This window comes from Moschus berezovskii, chromosome 23 (assembly GCF_049115385.1).
Source record: "Moschus berezovskii isolate FMDL1 chromosome 23, NW_MosBer_1.0, whole genome shotgun sequence".
Taxonomy (NCBI): Eukaryota; Metazoa; Chordata; class Mammalia; order Artiodactyla; family Moschidae; genus Moschus; species Moschus berezovskii.
The window spans coordinates 48,412,095-48,437,214 of record NC_142482.1 but is presented as its reverse complement, the minus strand read 5'-3'; the positions used below and the strand labels follow the sequence as shown (position 1 = coordinate 48,437,214).

General features: G+C 39.1%; 1 protein-coding gene across 6 annotated transcripts in view; it reads left to right on the top strand.

Moving 5' to 3' along the window:
- Nucleotides 1-25,120, top strand: part of CDKAL1 (CDKAL1 threonylcarbamoyladenosine tRNA methylthiotransferase) — a 599,197-nt gene that overhangs the window by 3,437 nt on the left and 570,640 nt on the right. For 5 of the 6 annotated variants that reach the window (XM_088831304.1, XM_055407287.2, XM_088831305.1 and 2 more), the window contains 2 exons: nucleotides 5,789-5,963; nucleotides 7,354-7,466. In XM_088831304.1, coding sequence (XP_088687430.1) covers nucleotides 5,794-5,963; nucleotides 7,354-7,466 — 283 coding nt within the window. In that variant the 5' untranslated portion in view covers nucleotides 5,789-5,793. Of the gene's footprint in view, nucleotides 1-306; nucleotides 448-5,788; nucleotides 5,964-7,353; nucleotides 7,467-25,120 lie in introns of all 6 variants that reach the window. The other variant, XM_088831306.1, reaches the window with a different exon arrangement.

Here is a 25,120-nt window from a genome sequence, read left to right as displayed (position 1 = left end):
CTCCCTAGAGTGAATTTCTAGAAATGGAATTGCTGGGCTAAAGGATATATATGTGTTAAAGTTTGATACGTATTGCTGGATTGCCCTTCAGAAAGGGTATGGCAGTTCTACCATGCTTTTAGCTAACAGTTGGGTTTTTGTTGTCTTTGTTATCAGTGGGGTAGATGGAAAAGAATTTCTTGTTTAAGCTCATGCCTTTAGTGTGTTTGAGCATTCTTTCCTGTGCTTAATGGCTGTTTGACTTGCTTAAGTGTGTTGCCAGTTTTTCCTTTGCCCATTTTTTTCTGGAATGTTTTTCTTTCTTAGGGTCATCTCAGACTCTTGCAGTGTTTGTGCTTTGCCAACGAAACGGAGTCATTTGGGGAGAGCTTGATGTTGAGAGAGGGTCCAGTTCTAGCTCTGTCAGTGGACAAATCTTCTAACGCCTCTGGACTTCTCTCATCTAGTGTAAGAATTTCCTTCCGTGTTATAGAAAGACTAGCCAAAGTTAGCTTAAACAAGGATTTATTCATCCTTTCATTCAGCAAATATTCTGCACTTGCTGTGTGCTAGGCATGTTACAAGTGTTGTAGTTATAGTGGTGAAAAAGACAGGGTACCTCTGTTCTGAAGCTTCCACTGTAGTGAGAAAGTCACAGCAGTTATGTATGTGGAGTCAGGTAAGTGTGATGAAGGGAAATGAAGCATAAAGTGGAGTCAGAGGCTGGTGAGAGTGTGTGGGATGCCTGATCACTGTGTGGTTATTTTAGATAAGGTCGTTAGGAAAAGCCCTCTCCAAGGAGGTGTTATTTGAGTAAAGGAGTAGGCAGCAAGCCATCCAAATATCTGGGGATGATATTCCAGACAGAGGAAGAGCAAGTGTGAAGGCCCTGAGTCAGAAGCTAGCTTGGTCTGCTTGGAGAATGTCAGAAAGGTTGTTACAGTTGGGGCAGGGTGGGAGGTGGCAGAGGGACCATATTTTGTAGACTGGATTGTGGACAGTTAAAAAAAAAAATTTGAGAAGCTGCAGTGTGCTCGGTAGTTGTAGGCACCACCTGGGATAAAGCAGTGAACAAAAGACTCAAAAACCTCCCCAGCCCCAGAGTATCTATCCTAGTAGAAAGAGATAGTAATAGGAAGATGACGATGCTGTCGTGGAGGAAGACATTTTCCTCTGCAGTTCTCAGTTCTTCTGGTTGGTCTAAGAATAAAATTGACAGATTAACAGGAGAAAATCAAACAAAAGTTTAGTAGCATGTGGCATGTATACATGAGCTTCCCTAGTGACTCAGTGGGTAAATGATCTGCCTGTAATGTGGGAGACCTGGGTTTGATCCCTGGGTTGGGAAGATTCCCTAGAGAAGAGAATGGCTACCCATTCCAGTCTTCTGGCTTGGAGAAGAATGAGTGGATACCTACTCCTCTCCTCCATGGTCAGAGGAGCCCGGCAGGCTATAGTTCATGGGATTGCAAAGAGTGGGACATGCCTGAGCAACTAACACTTTCACATACATGGGACAGACCCAGGGACACTGAGTAACTTGCCAAAATGGCTGAAACTCTTACCTTAAATATTTTCTTCAGCTAAAGACAAAAGATCTTGGGGGTAGTGGTTTGGGACCTCAAAGGGGAGGAAGGCAGTTGCCATGAGATGGGAAAGCAAATGTTTGGTAACAGTTTTAACAGACAGACTTTGCCTGGTTCCTCCCCATCTGTGCACGTAGTTCATATTATAGTTATATATGGGGATCGCCTCCCTTCCTGAAACATGTCTTCTCTTTACATTCTTTTAGCAGTTAGAAGGAGGGTCAAAGTTTCTTCTTGGCCTTGATCTGTCTTCAGTTCAAAAATAATGCACATGGCAAAGAGGCATTTTTGGGTGGCAGGTTTGCTCCTCTTTAGTATCTGAGCTTGTGGGGAAGTGCTATGGTACGAAAGCGAGGCTAGGGGAGGGGGATGGGAGGTGTGTGTACATGGCGAGGTGGGGGTTGTTCAGAACGACCTCGCTGGCAACATTTGGACAGAGTTCCAAAGGGCTTGAAGGCATTCCAGGCATGACCAGGACCTTGAGATGAGTGTGTGTCTGGTGGGTATGAACTGGCTAGGAAGCCCGTGTGTCTGAGTGGAGCTGAAACTGTGCACCTCAGATGGGACTTGAACCCACAGGCTGGGGCCCAGACCTGGCCAGAGCCCGGACTGGGACTTGAACCCACAGTCTTTTAATCGAGATCACGCACCTGGTCTCAGGGCTTCCCCAGTGGCTTAGATGGTAAAGAATCTGTCTGCAATGCAGGAGATCGGGTTTGATCCCTGGATTGGGAAGATCCCCTGGAGAAGGGAATGGCAACCCACTCCAGTACTCTGGCCTGGAGAAATCCATTGACAGAGGAGCCTGGTGGGCTATAGCCCATGGAGTTGCAAAGAGTCGGACACGACCAAGCAACTAGCACATAACACATACCTGGTCTCAGGACTTAATGACGCTCTTCTTAACAAAAGAATTCAGTGAGAGACAAAGTAATAGAAAAGAAGTGGGTTTATTTATCGAGAAACACACTGCACAGAATGTGGGCCTTATCAGAAGGTAAGAGGCCCCCAAATATGGCGTGGTTAGTGTTTATGTGTGGGTAATTTCATATTTCACGGGCTTCCCTTGTAGCTCAGAATCTGGTAAAGAATCTGCCTGTAATGCAGGAGATCTGTGTTTGATTCCTGAGTTGGGAAGATCCCCTGGAGAAGGAAATGGCAACCCACTCCAGTGTTCTTGCCTGGGAAATCCCACGCACAGAGGAACCTGGCAGGCTACAGTCCATGGAGTTGCAAGAGCTGGACATGACGTAGCAACTAAACCACCAGCCTCTGATTTCATAGGCTAATGAGCGAGAGGATGATACCACTTATTTTGGGGAAGGAGTGGGGATTTCCAGGAATTGGGCTACTTTTCAGCCTTTCACAGTTAGCTCTGAGCTGCCGTGCGGTGGCCGTATCACTTAGTGTGCTGATGTAGTGCAGTGAGCGTGTGAGGCTTAGGGCCCGCTGGAAGTTGAATCTTCTGCTACCTTGGACCTAGTTGGTCCTTACCAGTGTGTCATGTCCTGTGGCTAAGTCATTCTTTTCAAGGCTGTGCCCTGCCGCCTCCCCTCCTGTTTTAGAGTGAGGCAGGCGTGTGGGAGTGCCCTGTCACCTCTGCTTTTCTGGAAGGGACAGGAAGCCGATTATGTCCTTGTAGAGTTTTTTTCTTTTAATATGATTTTATTTCTTTTCGGCTGTGCTGGGTCTTCGTTGCTGCATGGGTTTTTCTCTAGTTGCAGAGAGTGGGGCTTACTCTGTGCTGCCGTGCAGGAGCTTCTCACTGCCGTGGCTTCTCTTGTTCAGAGAATGGGCTCAGGGCACACGGGCGTCAGCAGTTGCGGCTCCCCGGCTCTCCAGCACAGTATCAGTATTTGTGGCACACGGGCTTAGTTGCTCCATGGCAGTCTTGTGGGATCTTCCTAGACAAGGGATCGAACCCTTGTCTCCTGTATTGGCAGGTGGATTCTGGATTCTTTACCACTGAACCACTGGGAAGGCCCTGTCCTTGTAGAACTTAGTAGCAATTTTAACTCTGGGCTTTTTACTCTAAGACAGAATACCAGTGGAAGGTTTTGACCAGAAACCCGAGATGAACTTAGGTTTTAGAGGGATCCCTGGCTTATGTGCCTCAAGGTTCCTTTGAGAATTGAGGGTAGAAGCAAGGGAACTATGACAGTAATCCAGGCAAGAATTTATGTTGGGACCAAGAATGTAACAGTCGGTATGGTCGGAAATGGTTAGATTCTGAATAATTTTGGAAGCTCAAGCCAATGGGATTTTGCTGATGTATTGGACTTAGGGTGAAGGAAAGACGAGTCGGGGATGATGCCAGGATTTTTGGCCTGAGAGGTTAGAAGGTTGATATTGCCTTTCAGAGAGATGGAGAAAGTCATGGGAGGATCTGTGTGATCCTCCTAGCTGCAGGTGGGGTAAGAATCAGGAGTTCTGTTCTTGATTTTAAGTTTGAAGTAATTCTTAGCCGTTCAAGCAGGGTGTTGAGTAGGCAGTTGGATGGACATCTGAGTCTGAAGTTCAAGGGAGGCTTGGGGCTGGTTATATAAGCATATAGTTAGTATTTCAAGGCCACTAGGCTGGATGCGATCACCTAGGGTGCGCATGTAACTCAAGAAGAGAAGGCGTCCTGTAACGGAGCCCTGGGGGTGTTCTGACCTTGACAAGTTGGCGAGGTGGGGAATGGGCAGTGGAGACCTGGGGAGTGGCTCCTGCGGTCGGAGGACTCAGCGTGTGGGTCCCAAAAGCCAGGGGAGATATCTTGAGGGAGTGAAGGGTCAGTAGTGTCAAGTGCCGCCGGTAGGATCACGAGAGGTGGCTGAGAGTTGACTGTTCTGTAGATCATTCCGAGTCACTGAAATCAGGTCGGCCGTGTTGGGGTAGTGGGGGTGGAAGCCTGGCACAGGAGAGACTGGAGACAGTTCTTGCAAGGAGTTTTAAGGGATAGAAATGTGATGGAGACGGTAGAGGAAGTGAGGCCATGAGAAGGTTTTTTAAATGGGAGAAATAACAGTATACAATTAGTGATTAGGTAGGGAGGAGCACGGCTAGAATTCTGTGCTCAAGCAGGTTAGAGTAGAGAGGTTGTTCTTAGAGGGGTGGGTAGTTCCCAGTAACAGGTTGGTATGTGGGCAAAGAACCATTTCCTATTAAGAGAATGCAGTCTTCTGTGTGTGGAATGTGGGAGGGGATCTGAGGGTGGGCTTCACTCAGGCCTCCTGTTTTCAGTACCATCTACAGCCTCATGAAGAGGCAATTCATGAGAAATAAATTTTCAGAAAGTTTCTAAGATAAATGAGTTTGTTTCTTTACTGTAGTTCTTCCCAGTCCTTGCTTTCATAGTACATACATACATGTATGCACACATATACTGGGAGTCTGAGAGGCAGAATTTTCCAAATTTATTTAACCACAGAACTATTTTTTCACTGATAGTTCATAGAACCAGTTAGGGAGAAACTTAGTTCATTTCACCTTCCCTAGTGTGCTGAGTCAGCCAGGGCTCTTGTTGGCAAGAGCAGAAAGCCCAGCTCAAATGAATTTAAGCCTCAGGGAATTCCTGAGCTCACATGAATGGGCAGAGCAGGGCTGTGTCTGGCTTCAGGCATTGGTTGGATCCAACTGCTCAAGTATCTTGTCTCTCCAGCTCTTATAAGACTTCCTGCCTTTGGGTAGTCTTCTGCTTTGTGGCAGGCAGGATGGCCCCCCAGTAGCCTCAAGTTGACTTCCTCCTAACTGAGCCACCTCAGTGAAAGAGAAGTTAGCACTGGCATGGAAGTTGTGGTGGTGATTGTGACTGACTGGGCTTGTTAGGTCCAACCCTGAGCCAGTCTTTATAGCTCAGGGTGAATTACTCTGGCAGGCGTGGGTCACGTGCGCCATTGCTGCGCCTGGGGTGGGAGGAGGCCTGTAATTGACAGGTGGTATGCGTGCTGTGGTGTGTTACAGATTTGTAGTGATATCTCATTGTGGTTTAGTTTGTATTTCTCTGATTGCTGGTAATGTTAAATCTCTTTTCATGTGCTTTATGTCCCACTCAGTAAGATTTGTCTGATTTATCTGATGTTTCTTGTTTTTCAGTATCTCTTGTATTTTCTATAAAGTTGAAGTTAAAATCTAAAGGCTTTATTAGATTCAAGTTTGGAAAGAATATTTCATAGGTGATATGTTAAACAGATGTTCTGAGGACTCATGCCTGTATCATTTATAACTTGTTTATATGATAGAGAAGATGCCTTCTGCATCCTGTGATACATTCCTGGATGACATAGAAGATATTGTGTCACAAGAAGATTCAAAGCCACAAGATAGGCATTTTTCGAGAAAGCACGTTGTTCCAAAGGTGCGAAGGCGAAATACCCAAAAATATTTGCAAGAGGAAAACAGTCCGCCAAGCGATAGGTAAGCTTTTTTTGAAATTATATTCAGTATCCTACTATGGGAGAGGCTGACACTGCTCTATGTGATATACATAATGTATCTTTTAAAAGAATCTTTGAAGTTTTGAAAGGAAATATGTAGGTTTTTTTTTTTAAATTTGAATGTTTATATTTAGCAAAGTCATTAGTTAAAGATGTCAAATTGCATATTGGCCTAGGGCAGTATTTGGTACAAAGATAGATCACCCTGCCTCCCACCCTCCTCTGACCAGATCTCTTTTGATATCACTGTGGTTGGTATGTTCTTGTTACTTCCGCATTAAAATTTTTATTGGAATTTGTGATTCTTCTGAGATAGTGGTGGTTTGGGCGTGTGGTTTTTCTTAGCAAATTTAAAGTACTTGTGAATCAACTAAAGGCTTTGGACACAAATTCTTGTGCTGTTTGTACTATTAGGTGTCTGAGTGAGGGAGTGAAGTCGCTCAGTCGTGTCCGACTCTTTGCGACCCCGTGGACTGTAGCCCACCAGGCTCCTCCGTCCATGAGATTCTCCAGGCAAGAATACTGGAGTGGGTTGCCATTTCCTTTTCCAGGGGATCTTCCTGACCCAGGGATCGAACCCAGGTCTCCTGCGTTGCAGGCAGATGCTTTAACCTCTGAATACAACCTAGCCAGAAAGGGTTATGCAGTTATATAGTGTTAATATGCTTATATTTGTATATCTAGTAAACTTGAAAACTTTAATGTATTTGATTATTTGGAACAGAGTCATAAAGTCTATGAATTTAAATTTGCTTATTTTAATACCTGATATTTATTAACTTTTTCTTGACCATATCATTAAAGGTAATGTCTACTTAGTTACTAATGATTTAGGGCTGTCCAAGTTGAAAGTCCTCTTAGTCCGTTTCTAAAAATTACATTTTTTAGAACTCTTTCTGTATGTGGAGCACTTTTATTATTAATAGTGCTGTAGGGTGACAGATTTTCGTTTTGATTCAGTTATTTGTATCTAAGTTACAAAGATTGTGGTTAGTATATAGTGGTCTTCAGATGTGTTTAGGTTTTCTTTATTTGCTTTTGCTGCTGAACCATTTTCTGTGCTACTGTTATTTGTACCTTTCCAGGAATTGAACTTAATGGTAGTAGTTTGTAGTATTGAACTTAAAATACAACTTGGAGAAAAGATATTCTTTACATAGAAGGAGAGTCTTAGAATTTTATACTGTTATTTTATCTTGATTTTAGACTTTTGGTGTAACAGCAGATTATGCATTAAGTTGGTACATTTAATGAATAGCTTATGAATAGAATGCAGTGAGTGTTTTTGCATAACATATCCAGAAATTAACTAGTGCTTTTTATTTAAAAATAATCCCTAATGAGGCTTATTTTTTAAAATTGATTAACAGCACTATTCCAGGCATACAGAAAATTTGGATACGAACTTGGGGTTGTTCTCATAATAACTCCGATGGAGAATACATGGCTGGACAACTGGCTGCTTATGGATATAAAATTACAGGTAATGAGATCTGTAATGCATTTTATTGATTACAATTTTTTAAGCCAAGGTTTTTAGAGATATTAGTTCTAGCGTCAGCAACTTAAGGATATTTTGTCATGACTTAATGATTTTAAGAGAAAATAAAATGCTAATACGTTGTCTAGATTCTTGAGCAACATGGCTTCGAGCTGTGTGCCACTCATCTAGGGACCTTCTCCAGTGCATATGCTACTGGCCTGACAGTCGGGCTGGTTGGGTCCTGGGATGTGGAGCTCTCCAATAGGAGAGCCAGGTGTGGCACTTGGGGATATGTGGATTGTGGTATTGGCTGCAGGTCTGGGAACCAGTCCCCTGCAAGTGCTGAGGGAAGACTGTTTATATCTCATTTAAAAAAAACCCCTCATTTTGAAGTAAATTTGGACTGACAGAAAAGTGGCAAAATTAAGTTTGTATATGCCTTTTATATCTTATGTAGTTATGGTATAATTCATTGGGAAGTGCGCGTTAGTGCAATACTGTTATCTAAATGACAGAGCTTGTTTGGATTTTGCCAGGTTTCCCACTTACATCCTTTTTATGTTCCAGGATCCAGTCTAAGATCTCACCTTACATTTATTTGGAATGTCTCCTTAATCTCCTCCAACCTGTGCCAGTTTCTCAATTTTTTTTCTCATTTTTTATGACCTTGACACTTCTGAAAGAGAATTAATCATTTTGTTAGAATGTCCGTCACCTTAGGTTTGTCTGATAGTTTCTCATGGTTAGAATAAGGTAATTAATGCATTGCTGGCAAGAGGAGCATACAAGTGATATTGTATCCTTCTCAGCGCATTGCGCCAGGGGCTTCATGATGTTAGTGCACTAGCCCTTATCTGCCAGATTTCTCTTCTGAGTTATTTTTCTCACTATAACCAATAAATATCCTGTGTTTCCTCAACCTTTTGCATACTAATTTTAGTATTTGATAATTTTAGTATGTGTTGGTGGATCTGGTCTGCAATGGTTGTTACTGTGATAGTTGCGTAGTGGTGGTTTTCTATTTTCTTTCCTTCCACATTTAATAGTTTGGATTCTTCTGATCCTCCGGAGAAGAAAATAGCAACCCACTCCAGTATTCTTGCCCGGAGAATCCCATGGACAGGGGGAGCCTGGTGGGCTACAGTCCAGGAAGTCCGTGGGGTCACAAAGAGTTGAACACAACTGGGCGACTAAGCATACACACGTTCTTCTATAAGGAAGCGCTGTCCTTTTGCCACCATTTTACTTGTTTGTATCAGTGTGGACTCATGGATATTTATTCTCCAGGTTATAGTTTGGTGCTGTCATTATGTTGTTGCTTGTATTGTTCCAGCTTTGGCCACAGGACCTCATCAGGCTGGCGCCTATGTCTTTCAGACATGGCCCCCTTGCTTTCTGATCACTTCCTTATTTTCTGGCACCACAGGAGGGTCTAGTCTTGTATTTTCCCTTTCCCAGCCTCAGAAGCAACCACTTTTTCAAGGAATCCTGACCCTTTTCATTAGGAGACTAGTGTCTAGAACCGGGCCAAAGACCTGGGCACTAGGGGTGCTCATTGCCACCACGAAGTATCAGTGCTTCTAGGTCCTCTCCGCAGACAGAGTTAGGAAATATGTAGGGATACTAACTGGCGCACACACATCTCTATTTCTGTTGTATGTATTAGATGGGAACATAGTTTGAGTGCTTTGTGACAGGCAGTGCCCCAATGCTTTATTTGTGTTATCATGCTTGTGCTCTGCTCAGTCATGTCCAACTCTTTACGACCCCATGTACTACAGCTCTCCAGGCTCCTCTGTCCATGGGACAGAGACATGAATACTGGAATGGGTTGCCATTCCTTCTCCAGGAGACCTGCCTAGCCCAGGAATCAAACCTGAATCTCTTGCATTGACAGGCGGATTCTTAACACTAGCACCACCTTTAGTCCTTGTGATATAAGGACTTAGTAGTATTCCCACCTTTATAAGTGAGAATGGAGAGAGGTTGTTTCTTTAAACCTCGTGGGCAGTGAAGTCCATTACTCCAAAACACTGCTTTTGACTGCTAGTCTATATCGCATAGCAACTTGCTTTTGCATGTGTGATTGGCTGGTCCTAGGTTCAATGCAGATGTTAGGAGTAGGGAGGATTGGAAAGTTAACTCCTTTCATAGCTTTGTTTCCTTCAATAAGTAAATGATCATATGTCATTAATTTTGTTTTTGATAACATTGTTTAGAGAGCAAAATCAGACTTAAAACAGGTAAAAAAAAAACCACTCAAAATCTGCTTTTAGAATCACTTCTCTGTGTTCCTTAGTAATTTTTATATAATTTAGCCTAGACTTGTCTAATACATTCTGATGGTGCATTTGAAAATTAAGGAAATCACTTTAAAGTTAATTTCCTGAAACATTAAAAAAAAATCAAAGTTTGATTTATCCTGTGTGTGTGTTAGTCGCTCAGTCGTGTCCGACTCTTTGAGACCCCATGGACTGTAGCCCACCAGGCTCCTCTGTCCATGACATTCTCTAGGCAAGAACACTAGAGTGGGTTGCCAATATCCTAGGTGATATTAAATATCCAACATATTTTAATGTTTTTGTCTATTAGCATTTTTAAAAAATCTTATAACAGTACTCTTCTATGTAAAATAACAGTCTTAATGTGTTTACTCAAGAATGTTAAGCTTTGTTATGCACACCTAATTTTGGTTTCTCATTTGGGAATACTAAAAGGGAACGTTAAGGAACCAATCACTTGAATATGAAATTTATTTTTCTTAATGTGGTTTATTTTATATGCCTGTGTTACTAATACATATTTGTATTAATTTTATATGCTGTCGATTTTACCCACTTCAGAAATTTGTAATCGGTTTCAGTTTAGTCTGGTTTGCATGCAGTAGACCCTAGGACCACTTTTCATACTTGTCTAGACGCTGTAGACCCAGAAAATATAAGCGTTATTTTCAGTAGGACATATAATGCGGAAATCTCTATAGGAAATCTCTCATTTAAATTAGATATATGAATGATTTCTGGATGCCTATGCCAGTGGCTTCTTTTGTTATTGTGAAATAATGGGAGTTTATAAAAAATATTATTTTTTAATAGCTTATAATTAAGCCACTCCAGTACTATTGCCTAGAAAATCCCATGGATGGAGGAGCCTGGTAGGATGCGGTCCATGGGGTCGCTAAGGGTCGGACACGACTGAGCGACTTCACTTTCACTTTTTACTTTCACACATTGGAGAAGGAAATGGCAACCCACTCCAGTGTTCTTGCCTAGAGAATCCCAGGGAAGGGGGAGCCTGGTGGGCTTCCGTCTATGGGGTCACACAGAGTCGGACACGACTGAAGTGACTTAGCAGCAGCAGCAGCAGACCTAAAATGGGTTTTCCTGGTAGCTCAGCTGGTAAAGAATCCACCTACAATGCAGGAGACTGTGTTTTGATTCCTGTGTTTGGAAGATCCCCTGGAGAAGGGCATAACAACCCACTCCAGTATTCTTGTCTGGAGAATCCCATGGGCTGAGGAGCCTGGCGGGCTACAGTCCATGGGGTCACAAACAGTTGGACATGACTGAGCATCTAAGCATAGCTCAGACCTAAAATATTTTCATTTAACTCTGTAATTGATAAGAATGAGGTATAAAATAGTTTAGGTATAATGTACACAGAGGTTATTGAAAACAGAATACAGAGAAATTCAGAATTCTCAATTACCAATGGTGGATATTTTTACTATTTGAGGAAAGTGGATATTTTTTACTATTTGAGGAAAGAAGAAAGATTATGTCAGTATATACTTGAAATTGCTGTTTTTGTGTAAATCTAGGAATATAAGTACTCCATAGTAACACTGCACAGAGGCTTGCTCAGAGTAGTACGTGCTTGTTTGGTGACTCTTTCAAACCCTTTTTATTTTGAGGAGAAGGTGATTTAAACCTTAGAAAATAATTCCTGCTTGCTTTTCATTTCATTTTCTGCCCTGCTGAGGGAAAAACGATGTCATTCCCCAAAACTCGGACACCTGTTTGCATGATCTAATTAAATTAGTGTCATGGAAAGCAGTCAAACTGTCCTGGTAGGTACAGTAGCTTTTAAAAGAAGTATGATTTGAACACATACGTTTCATGAGTGTGTTCTTTAAGTGAGCAATTTCTTACAGACTAACTAGAAAATGCACTCCCCTCCTCACCATATGCTTCCTTTGGTTATTGGTTTTGGATTATTTCTTTTGGAAAGTTGGTAAATTATTTTCAGTTCCTCATTGGTTCAATTCAGTTCAGTTGCTCAGTCATGTCAGACTCTTTGTGACTCCATGGACTGCAGCACGCCAGGCCTCCCAGTCCGTCACCACCTCCTGGAGTTTACCCAAACTCATGTCTGTTGAGTCGGTGATGCCATCCAACCATCTCATTCTCTGTCATTACCTTCTCCTCCTGCCTTCAATCTTTCCCAGAATTGGGGTCTTTTCCAGTGAGTCAGCTTTTCGCATCAGGTGGCCAAAGTACTGGAGTTTCAGCTTCAACATCAGTCCTTCCAATGAATATTCAGGACTGATCTCCCTTAGAATGGCCTGGTTGGATCTCCTTGCAGTCCAAGGGACTTTCAAGAGTCTTCCCCAACACCACAGTTCAAAAGCATCAATTCTTCAGCGATCAGCTTTCTTTTGGAGAAGGCAATGGCACCTCACTCCAGTACTCTTGCCTAGAAAATCCCATGGACAGAGGAGCCTGGTAGGCTTCAGTCCATGGGGTCGCTAAGAGTCCGATACGACTGAGCGATTTCGCTTTCACTTTTCACTTTCATGCATTGGAGAAGGAAATGGCAAACCACTCCAGTGTTCTTGCCTGGAGAATCCCAGGGACGGTGGAGCCTGGTGGGCTGCCATCTATGGGGTCGCACAGAGTCGGACACGACGGAAGTGACTTAGCAGCAGTGGCAGCAGCAGTATGGACATTTAATAATATTGATGGCTTTAATGATTAGAGTCGTTGCTTTTTGCTGTCCTTCATTTTGAAATTTCTTCTCTTGTATGTAGTAGTCTCTTCTGTGTGATCCTCCTTAGAAGCCATTTTTCTCCTGGAGTGGTGGGCGAGAGGCATATGTACCACTGGACTCCATGCTGCAGGAATGTGAACAGCTTATTAACTTCTGTTCTGAGTGAGGAGTTGGGAGTCATTGTTTAGTTACAGACAGCGGTGTCAGCTGAGAGCTCCCTGGTCCATTCCTACCTCCTTAATTATAAGGTCATTTCCCATCTTCTTGACTTTTGTATTCTTGAATTTCTAGGGCAATTCAATGAAAGAATCACCAGCCATCTTAGTGCAGAGCTTTTAGCTTGCCTTCCATGGACCTCTGTAATTTAGCCTTCTTGCCCCTTCACCATCGCCACAATTGTTTACATGTGGGTAGTGTCTTACAGTTTGTAAAATGCATTCATATCTAATTGTTAGTTTTATGTAGCTTTGGGATAAAGACAGAACAAAGACTTTGTTGACCTAGGCTTTGAAAAAGTTATTTAAAAATATCCTGACATATAGGTTGCTGAGTTAAATTATATATATTAGTCATTAATGTTTACAATGAAGGGTTTAGTTATGTGCTGAGTCAAACATTTTCTTAATGTAATACAGAATTTCCTTGCAGAAACTCTTTATTGTGTAGCCAGAGATTGTGCTTTTATCTGAAGGTTTTGAAGTCTGTCTGGAATTACAGTGAAAGTAAATTTTACTGTGATCATTTGCAGAGTGCTTGTAATGCAGAGGGGACTGCAGCTTATAGATTGTTGAATCTTAGCGTTATTTTAAAGCCCAGAAGTTAAACATAGAAAGGATTATATAAAGGGAAACAAAGCCTTTCCTCCACTAAAATAGAAGCTATATCTGATCTGTAAAACGTCCTCATGTGGGCATTTCAGGCTAATTTTATAAGCTTTTACTTTTTATATATATGATAATATGTTCTAGAAAACTATACTCTTAATTAAAAGTACTTTCTTATTTAAAAGAAAATACTTTTTACTAACTTCCCAGTAATTTACTTTCATTTTCTCTCCCTGGTTATTGTGGAAATACTATATTAGGTGCTTTTCATGTAATCTTGTAAGACTATTCTTCATAAGTCATAATATTTTTATGGTTACTTTTTGCCACTATTAAATCACCTAGAAAATTGATAATTTTATTAAAAGCTGATCTTGTGTGAAGAACTGATTGTGCAGAGGTAGAAAAGTAAACATTTTTTTCAGTGTGTGTCTTCCAACAAAATAAAAGGGATGAACCACTTGTGGCAGGGATGACAGTTGGTATTGGATCACTGAGCTCTGTTCTTTCTATGGAGTCTCTCTCCAACAGATTCGGCTTTTAAGGATAGAGGTCTTAAAGACCCTTTTATCTGCCCAGACAGAAGAAAAAGCAAAACAACTCATAATGTTAGGATTTGTAGACAGAAAGTAATTAGATGATATCTATATCTTAAATCTGAATATATATTATTTACTTTTATTTATTGGGATTGAAACAGTCGAACCAGACAGTTTCTTTTTGATCAGACCTCCTGTTCTGGGTAGGGTTTCCCTGGTAGCTCAGCTGGTAAAAACTCTGCCTGCAATGAAGAGACCCTGGTTCGATCCCTGGATCTGGAAGATCCCCTGGAGGAGGGAATGGCTACCCACTCCAGTATTCCGGCCTGAAGAATTCCATGGATTGTATAGTCCATGGGGTCGCAAAGAGTCAGACACGATTTCCTGTCCTAGGTAGGTGAGACTTTGGAATCCTGTACTTGGAGTTCTGGAATGGCTTACCTGAAATAAGAATATCCTTTTGTGATCTCAGAAGGAATTGAGTCAAGACTTAGTCTTCAGCCATATCCCCCTTTTGTTGAAGAAAGTTGATTAGGAATGGTGACAAAGTAAAAGATGCAGTGGTTGAAGTGTGGAAGATGAGCGGCTATTTCAGGGGCTAAAGTATGATTTTAAAGTGGAAATTGCAGGCTACGAATTTGATTTCTTAAATAAAACCAAAGACTGAAATGAAAGTCAGTGTAGGAGAATTAATTAGCCGAGGGTGTGCATGTGTATTAATGAAAGACTCCGTCATTTGGAAGAATGTGGACAAATGTAATTGAGAAATCATTTTTATAATTGGGTCTTAAAATGCTTCCATTTGGGAGGCCACTGATACATATAATTAATTGCCATATGTTGTGCATCACTTTCTGGAAAACTATCAACTGTTGCCTTTGTGAGCTCAGGGAGTAAGTAGACTTTATAGAAGTGTTATAACATTGTTCAGTTCAGTTCAGTCGCTCAGTCGTGTCTGACTCCTTGCGACCCCATGAATCACAGCACGCCAGGCCTCCCTGTCCATCACCAACATTGTTAGGTTACCTGAAAATGGAGCTGAACATGTACATTTCATAAGTGTTGTAATAAAAATATTGCGTATCTTAATTGGCATATTTTGATGAATGGTTTTCCTGTAAGTTTTCTTTTTTATTTTTTTACTTTAAAGCAACTTTATTGATGTATAATTTAGATTATATTTACCCTTAAAATTTACCTGTTTTCCCTATAAGGTCTTGTAAGGAAGTTGTCTTTATTTTAAAATCGGCCTGAGATGACTGAGAAAATTGCTTTTTGTTACATAAGGAAGAGTAGTATGCTTTATATTATAAAAAGTGAATAGCTTTCTCTATTCAAGCTCCTAAAATTTAAATTCTGTATACTAAAAGTTTACTTAAATCCTGCAGTGCTTTAAGTGGAATTTAGCTTCTCAAAAAGGTGTGTTGGGCCTCTGTTACTGTGACAGAGATCAGGAATCATACTGGTTTTTTTTTTGATTGTTTACATTCTAGTTTTTTCTTCTTTAAATAGAGAGCATGGGAATATTTAGTTTGTTATTTCTCCTCTTTTTGTCTCAACAGGAATGTCCTCTTATCATAATAAGAAGCACAAAACTACCCATGTTTCAAACAAGAGCCAACTGTGTGGCACTAGTTTTGAGTGTACATTAAGTAGTATACATTAAGTAGTGTCAGCTTTGCCATTGTCGTTTACATCCTGAGCAGTGCCTCCCGTGTATTAGCGAGTGAACCTACATGGTTGATTAGAATCTTCACCTTTTTCACAGATACAGAGAAAATCTAGTTTACTCTTGTGAATTCTCAAATATTTTGGCTCCAGGTTGTGAATGCCCAGTAATAGTTAATAATGTGCATGGTAATCAAGTTATTTGGATAAAAGTTCTGTGTTTTTTTTCTTAATTTTCTCACTAATAGATGTGGGGAAGCTTCAACTTTTTTTTTTTTTTTCTATTGTCTTTCTTTGAGAACGTGAAGATCATTTTTCATCCTGTTCCACTTTTGGCCTGACCTTTTCGAGTCACTTAAACTTCTTGTTTGCATTTCTAAAAATTAATTAATTAATTTTGATTGGAGGCTAATTACAGTATTGTGGTTTTTGCCATGTAGCATGTAGATGGTGGTACTTAAACTCACACATAGTTGCATTAATTTTTGTGAACAAACTGCTGTGGAGTGCTGAGTTGTATTAAGATAACGTGTTTTCAGAATTGCTGGCATTCTGGTACTGAACAACTTAAAATAGTTTCTAGGTTCAGTACTTTAGAATTTTTATCAGTGACAAATTGACATAGATGGATAGATTTTCAGAAACTTTTGCTTAATTGCTTAATGATTCATATTACCCTTTGAGATTTTATAAAACTTTGTTTTGATAATTTAGAAATAGCCTGTTTTAAAATTTTATTTATTTTTTAAGAAAATGGGCAGATGAGTAATTATCACGAAGGCTTCACATGAAAATCTTTCTAGGCATTGTTTTCTCTGCTTTTGGGGAAAAATCTTTTTTTGAGGTATTGACACCAGAACATGTAAAATAATGTTGGCTTTTTTTGGCTTTTAAATTTCAGTGGGTTTGGATTAGAGAGACATGTATTTTTAGTTCTTGGACAATAGATGGCAGTATTACATTACGTGATCACTGCAGCTGTCATTACTAGGAAAAGTGAATTTTGTGTTACAAATAGTCTTCTAATAAAATTATTAGACGTCATTAAGTTTGTTAACTCTATTTTATTCTGACTTACTGCTTTTTAAACTTTTTAGTAGGACTTGTGTAAGAATTGGACAAATTGACCTTTCCAGAGGCAGCATGATTCAGCTTGGATACAGCCCACCATATGCTGGACACTGCATGTGAAATTATTCATTCATTGCGTACTGCTTGACATCCTTGTTGCTCTGTTGCCCTGACTGTGGTGCTTCCAGAATGGGGTTATTGTCCTTTTGCTGTGCTAAAGTGGGAGATTTTGAATCTGAGGAAAAACATTTGATTCCTTTTGCCATTATATTGCTTTCATGCTTAACTAAAAACCAACCTTTGTGTAAGGTACATCTTGAGTATCTCATTACTCCCCAAATCTGTTAACAAATATTGAGGTTAAAGAGGTTTCGTATTAAAGGAGAACTGAGTGAATTATAGCACTTAAAAATTGCCCCCTCATTCCCGCTTTACCAAATGTGTTTGGTTAACTCAAGATGGTTTGAATGTCCAGGCATTTAAGAGACTTTTCGTTTGGCCCTTTCTTCATCGTAGCATGGTGATTCTCAAATTGAAGAGTGTCTACGAATTTTGTGTCGTGTTGTATACACAGATTCATGTATATGGGTGATTTACGGTCTGTGTGTGTGTAGTGTGGTTATTCTTCTGATCACCTGATCTGATCATTTTAGATCCGCTTTAACTCCTTTTACAGCTGTGTCTCCACTTGCTCTGCTACCGTTCAGCTTACTTCCCTTGACTTAGAGTGGTAACTCAGCTACTTCCTGTCTTAGGATGATTTATCTTGTTTTTTTTTTTTTTTTTTCACTTTTTCTCTCCCATGGTGTGTGAGTTCCTTCTGTCTTAATCATGTTTGCCTTTGTTTGGCATCTCAGAGACACTGTAGCTTAGTGATTAAGAGCAGACTGTAGCCAGCTATTAATATTGAGCCAGACTCTGAAACCAGCTACTGCAGTGTATTAGCTTTATGACTTTGGGCAAAGGACAGTAGCTCTATGCTTCAGTATTCTTATTTATCTAATGAAGATGACAATAGCAATCCTTTCTAAACATTAAATATTAATATATACAGAAGTGTTCAGTGTGTGGTTTCATCATTATCAAATTCAGTACCTGGCACACAATAGGAATTCAGGTGTTTTTTTGTTTGTGTGTTAGTGAACAGACGAAAACTATTTTTTGACTATAATGAAGTTAACTTTATTCTTTATGCTCTAAAGAATATTTGTAAAATGTACAAATTAAAGTATATTCTAAAGGTTCAATAAATGTGTGTGGTGTGTGTGCATGAGTCCCTTGAGTTTTTTCAGTAAAATCCTATTTAGTGGCTGTCAAGTCCAGACTGCATGGTCCTGACATGTATTGGTAAGATCCTCATATTATCACTTTGCCTGACATGGACACTGCAAATTATATTGAATCAGCAATCTAATTTAATCTATTCTTATAAATTGGAAGTATTTGCTTTCAATTTAGTGGGATTGAATTCAGTATTAGAAATTTTGATGTTCCTTCAAATGCAGTAAAATTTAGTTATATATATATTTTCATGTATCTGTGTGTATGCCTGTACCTTTGCAGAGAGAAGTGATCTTGGAGCATTGCTTGTAGTCAAACGAGTTATTTGCAGGAATTGGTAAGGGGGCATATAGTACAGGGTGTCAGCGAAAGTGACATTTTCTCCTTTTTTCCCCTTCTACCTAGGGCGAAAAGCAAAAGAAATAAAACTGAGGGCCTTCAAAATGGGATTTTCATTCATTCAGAAATAGTGGAGGGAAATTAAGAGTATCTAGAGAAGATTTCTATGTTATTTACTCTTGCGGGAGTGGTGGTGCATTCAGCCCTCCCAGTGATGAAAAAAGAACTGTGAGGGTGAAATGGAATCCTTCAAAAATGTATTTAGTATGTTTATATTCAATCTTTCCCACTAAGTTATTTTTAGAAATGGCTAGCTTTACCAGCTTTTCTGTCTCACACTGTGCTTATTCTTGAATATATTAGGAACAAGAGGTGAGGCTACTTAACGAACATTTCTAGTTAATGTCTGATAATTGTATTTGATTGTGGAGTTAGGTTTCTCAGAAGATGTAGTACTTCTGACTCTTCCCTCTTTCTGCTCTTTGCTTTTACTCTTTCAGTATTTTCAGGAACCGTTTTAGTTACCATCTCACCAGCTCTCCTTTCTTTTGAATTGAGTGGCGGTATACAGTAATTTAAGAAGGGCTCATTACATATATTAACTGTTTCTGAAATTTTCATAAATTACCATCAATGACTGCACTTTGAGTAGAATTCATAGTAACAAATGAATCAAAGATAAAAGACTTGAATATTTTCTTTTTTCCACGTGAAAGCTGAATTCTTAGTGAGCTTACGAAGATAAGGGAGTTGTGAGGGTGTTTTAGAATAAATATATTACAGTCTCATAAAAATTATTCAGGAAATCAATGAAAAAGATTAAAAATAGAAGATGTCGAAAATGCTCTGCTGCTGCTGCTGCTAAGTCACTTCAGTCGTGTCCGACTCTGTGTGACCCCATAGACAGAAGCCCACCAGGCTCCCCCGTCCCTGGGATTCTCCAGGCAAGAACACTGGAGTGGGTTGCCATTTCCTTCTCCAATGTGTGAAAGTGAAAAGTGAAAGTGAAGTCGCTCAGTCGTGTCCGACCCTTAGCGACCCCACGGACTGCAGCCTACCAGGCTCCTCCATCCATGGGATTTTCTAGGCAAGAGTACTGGAAAATGCTCTACAGACATCTAAATACGAGAGATCAAATTAAGACAGAGAAGCTTTAGGGAGAATATTTGAAGCTTATCATTTCCATCTCATCTGTAAGCAGCTTTTTATCTTGTGTCTTAGGTAAGTTGCAAATCACGTGCAAGCCATAAACAAGGGCTTTTTTACCCTGAGAGAAAAAAAATGAGAGAAGGTTTTTTAGTTTTCAGTGAAGGTTTTCTCTGTTAGCACAGAGGCAGGAAGAATACTGTGTTAGGTGAAGAGTTTTTGTGTTTGTGAAATGTAAACAGCTGTGTGAATGTAGTCAGTGCTGTTCTTCATGTAATAATTTAAACATAAATATCTTTTCTTTGCAAGTGTATAGAAAAAACATTGTACAAATAATGCAGTTATTTTGCAAAATCTTATGTAGCGTGGAAATGTGTGCATTATTGTTTGGTTGTTCAGTACAGTGCATTATTGTAACTTAGAGGATTTGATTGAGGAATTAATGTTGAAATTTAAAAACTAGCAGTTTCGAGATGTTGAGGACTCAGCCATTCTTAACTGAGGGATTATTTGGGTCAAACATTAACATTTTCTGAACCTCAGTTTTCTTTGAAATGACATGGTGGTCCTCCAACCTCATGAAAATGAAATGGAAGCATATACCCATGAGATAATACTTCAGTTTTTGAAAATATTTATGTTTTAAAACAAACAGCTAATTTATTACACTTTAATGTTATTAAATTGTAAACTGGTGTTTTTTAAAATTCTCTTTCATCTGTTACATTTAAAGGTATTTTTGTCCCATTTTGAAGCTCAGTTCCTAAACATACCAAATGGTGGCACTGTTTACATATGTATACTCTGCTTTTTGATGAAAAAAATATTGCATGTTTTATCTGCAAATGTATTAAATTGAGGTTATATTTTTTAGGTTTAATTTTCTGTTTTGTAAATGGATTTTTAATTCATGTGAAGTTTGCTAGGACCAGGTTTCATTTTTATTTGGAAATGGTTTGGAAATTCAGATATTTAGCAATCATCTTGTAGACATAAACTCCTGTATAATCCAGTATAATTAATGATAAAACCTTGCTTGTATTAATGTGACAGCCTAATGTTTCATGGAAAACATAGTTGCTTTTGTATAGCAAAAACCATTAATTTTTTTTAAGCCTCTAAAAAGTGTCCAGTGATTAAAACCTAACAGCTATAAATAAATGATTTGTGTGGCTTTTAGGTCATACCACATAGGTTATCCATTCTGCAGTGTTATTTTATGGTGAAAATACCTTTGAAAATTTACCAAGATCTTTCATTGCTTGAATTTCCCACTGGCAGCAGTGTGATGAAAGGAGACTCTAGATTCTATGAATAGCTTCTCTAGGTGAAGAATGCAAAAATTAAATAAAATGAATTTGACTCGGAGTGAGGATTATTTATATAATAGGATGTGGTGAATACATTTCCCATGCTATTAGGTGAATACCTCCCGATTTTTTTTTTTCTTAATTCATGGGGCATGTTACATCCAATGTAGTTTATGACCCAAGAAGATAATACAACTATTAATATTATATTTTTAATGTCCAGTCAAAACCATCTGTATTTTTTTTTCATATATAAATAGAATTTGCCAGTGATTTTTGCTGGATGTAGACCAGCACAGATTGCTTCTGTGACCAGTAGTATAAAATGCTTGACTTCTGTTTGGGGGTAAGATTAAGAAATCTAAGACAACTTCAGGTGTGGTTCCACTGTTTCTTTTACTTAAAAGTAGAAAATGTTTCTAGCCAACATAGCTTGTACATTTCAGTTTTTGTTATTTTCTTAAATATCTCTTTTTAAGGTACTAATCCTTAGAAATGGTTAACATCTTGCTCCATTAAAAACTCATCTTTATAGCTCTGACGTGATTGTCTCAGTTACTAAATGTATGTAGCTTGGGGGAAGTGAAGACATACTTGGCAGTTAGAGGGGTTCATTATGTTTATGAGAGTGTATGTGCTTATATCTAAATGTTCTCTGTTATTGCTGCTTTTGCTGATGTTACTAATACGATACATGTGTGATTTGTCTGAATTATTTAAAAAATGCATAATTAAAGGAGGATTTGACTATTCAGCAACTGTTTCAGTACCTAAAAACTATCATTTAGACATTTTCTTCCAGTGGTTGACAATTTTTCTGTGAGCTATGGAATAGTGTGAAAAATTGAAGGAAAGTATTGTGACACTTTAATACTTCCGAGCCCTTACTCTTAGGAAGTTCTTATTGTAGAGATTAATAGTGTCTTAATTATTCAGCAAGAGACAGATCTGTTTTTTAACCTAGTCTTTTAATATATGTAAAACTTGTGGGTTTGGTAAATAACAGATTATTTTCCTAAATGACTTTGGGTTTACAGATTTGTTGTAAGTTAGAGCAAAAATGCACTCATAATAACTTAAAAAAAATTGTTTCTGTGCGTGAAACTGAGAGACAGCTAAGTGTCCCCAAAATGCTTTCAATAGGTTCCCACCTACCAGCCCTTCCCCAGGTTCCCCATAGCTTCAGATGTGCTTCTCAGGACAAGAGCTAAAGTAATAAAATGTGATATTATACAAGCAGTTTTTTCCCTCCTAAATAATGCTTGTGATTAAAAGAAATCCAGTCAATCAGCATTATATATTCGTATGAAAAAAAAATCCATCATACAAATTTTGTTTGGCTCCTTTAGATGCCTTCATAATGTGCTAATTTATGCTGCTGGTCTAATGGTATGACCCTTCCTCGTGGCCTAGATATGTGAATCTATTATAGCTTTTTAATTTCAGTCATCTGTGTTGGTTGAATATGCTTGTTAGTCTACCGTACCACTCACCCGTCTATGTCTGGGACTGGAAAAGAACAAGAAAAATGAATCTCAAAATCAGTTTCTTTAAGCACGCATTAGTAATGAAGGAAATTACAAAATAGACATAATTTTAATAAGACTGTTACATCTGAACATTCATTGAAAATAGTAAGTACTCCAAGTACTGTCAGCTTTTAATTAGGAAAGGGAATTGGATCATTGGTTTTATTAAGCAGAGGCTTATCAACATCTTTTTATTTTTTAATTTTTAAAAATGTCAATGAGAAAATATCTCAAGAGTGAGAAACAGACATCATAGAGTTTCTGAGAAGTCAACCATTTTATTATGCTTCTTTCCTATTCTGTGAACTTTGAGGGTCATGTATCCCCAAACCCCAATAGTAGAAAAATACTACCCGTGGTTGAAAATTGCAAGACCTTACGATGAATATTGCAGTGAGGATGACCAAGGCTTAAAATATGGGTGAACTAAAATATTTTAAAAAACGTGTTAAAAATTTCAGAGCAAACAATGTATATGACTTAAACATAAGTAATTCAACTTAAACCTATTCTTCTTCATCCAATGAGATTTACAAGGTATTTTTATTCTTTCTATTCTTTCTGTGAAAAGTATTCTAGGGGGGATTATTTTTCCTTCTGTTATTTAGCCCTTTATCTGAAAGTGTAATGCCCCTGTAGCTTTGCCTTGGAATTTTTGTCCCCCAGTTTTGGTTCTTGTCATAATCTGAAAGACGCTGATCAACTGAGATGCTTGAACAACATGGGGTAATTTTTAAATACGCATACTCAGCATCACTGAGTAAGTGTTTCTCATCCCTCTCTGAGCCTGTGACTCCTTGTCTCTAAAATGGGTTATGGGGTTGTTGTGAAAATTAATAAATGGTTGATAAAATGTTAGCTTTTATTAAGTGTTTAATAAAGAAAATTCACTATTAGGTTTTAAATTTGAGTCTCTGCAATGAACTGGTAACTTAATGAAATTTAATTTAAACGTGTTTAATTTACTGTAATCTATTTAAATATGTTTTAAAGTATTTCTCTTGCACATCTTTTTCTTATGCTGAGTATTAATTAGGACATAAGGCTAGTATACTGAAGTAATGTATAATAGATGGCTTCTTCGGGGAACCAGCGAGGCAGATTGGAGTGATTTCACAGAAGGAATAAGAGATTAGAAGTTGGGAGATTGGAGGTCTTGCTTCTAAAATGACATGGATTATCAGGGAACTTATTTATCTTTTCTTTGACTCCCCCCGCCCCTGTTTTTTTTAAAACATTTTTTTACGTTGGACTGTGTTTTTGTTGTTCAGTTGCTTAGTAGTGTCTGACTCTGCAACCCTATGGACTGCAGCTTGCCGGGCTTCCCTGTCCTTTACTAGCTCCTGGAGTTTGTTCAAACTCATGTTCATTGAATTGTCGATGCCATCCAACCATCTCATCCTCTGTCATCCCCTTCTCCTCCTGCCTTCAGTCTTTCCCAGCATCAGGGTGTTTTCCAATGAATCTGCTCATCACCTCAGGTGGCCGTGGAATTAGAGCTTCAGCGTCAGTCCTTCCAGTGAATATTCAGGGTTGATTTCCTTTAAGATTGACTGGTTTGATCTCCTTGCTGTCATTGGACTGTAGTTGATAGTGTATACATACATAGGCTTCCCAGATGGTGCTAGTGGTAAAGAACTCTCTTGCCAGTGCAGGAGATGTAAGAGACGTGGATTCAATCATTGGGTTCGATCTGTGGATCAGGAAGATCCCCTGGAGGAGGATATGGCAACCCACTCCAGTATTCTTGCCTGGAGAACTCTATGGACAGAGGAGCCTGGTGGTCTACCGTCCACAGGCTTGCAGAGTTGGACACAACTGAAGCAACTGAACACATGAACATAGTGTTAGTTTCACATACCTTTTTTTTAACTTTTTAATTCTCTTTTGTGAAATAACACATTTTGATGGTGCAGAAATGTGAGGGGTGAGTGGACAGATGTTGTTTTTTCACTCACTTTGTCTCACTTTGAAAGAGGTAAAGCTCCAGGTTAAGTACCAGGTGTGAAATCCTTCTGATTCCATTCCTCCTTATCCTATCTTCCTCACCACGCCTCCCAAATCAGGCTTTTTCCTTAACACAGTATTACCACCACGATCATTTTTATCTCTGCTTATAGCACTCATTAGACTCTAGAGTTATTTGTTTACATATCTTCTCTTATAAAACTGAACTTGAGTACAGAGATAGCCCTTGTTTCTTGTATTCTTGGTATCCATTACCATATTTGGCCTATAATAAACAGTTCATGTTTGTTGAATGAATTTATATCAGTATTCACGTCATTCATGAGAAATGGGTCAAATTTACCGAGTGACACCATGAAGTACGAGGTGATTTCTCATTTTCTCATTTTCGTTGCCCTTTCTTTTACTATTAGGTGTAAACCACCGATGGTTTCTTAACCACCTGAAAGAATTAAATTTAGCATTTTTTTTAGGTCAAGTAGTCTTGTTTTTGAGACCATTTAATGAGCCTGACCATAGTAAGGGGCCTTCTTGGTGCATTACAAATGCTGTGATTCATGGGCACCTTAAGCATAGATTTCCTGCCTGAAATGACTGAACAGAATAGACACATTGTTCTTTGTTAGTTTCCTCAATTGGTTCTTTTAATTTTCCTGTTCCTACTGGTGATACCTTAAGGCATCTGGCCAGTGCTGAGTATTTCTTCCTGACTCATCATTTCTTCTGCCACCTGCCAAAGACATGCTTTTACTCTGGTCAAGAACATCTGGGGCGAGTTAGATTTCATTATGGGGTAGGTTATGGGGCACCTGAGAAATCTAAGCATGTTATGCTAATTAGCATTGACTGGCAGCACCAGAATGCTTAATTCTGGTGTTTTGCTTTTTAAACCTAAAGGTGTTATGGAGGATGGAAAAATCCTTTATCGGAGTATGAAACTATCTACCAAGTTTGAATACTTTTCCCCCACTCCCAGTGAGTTTTTTACAC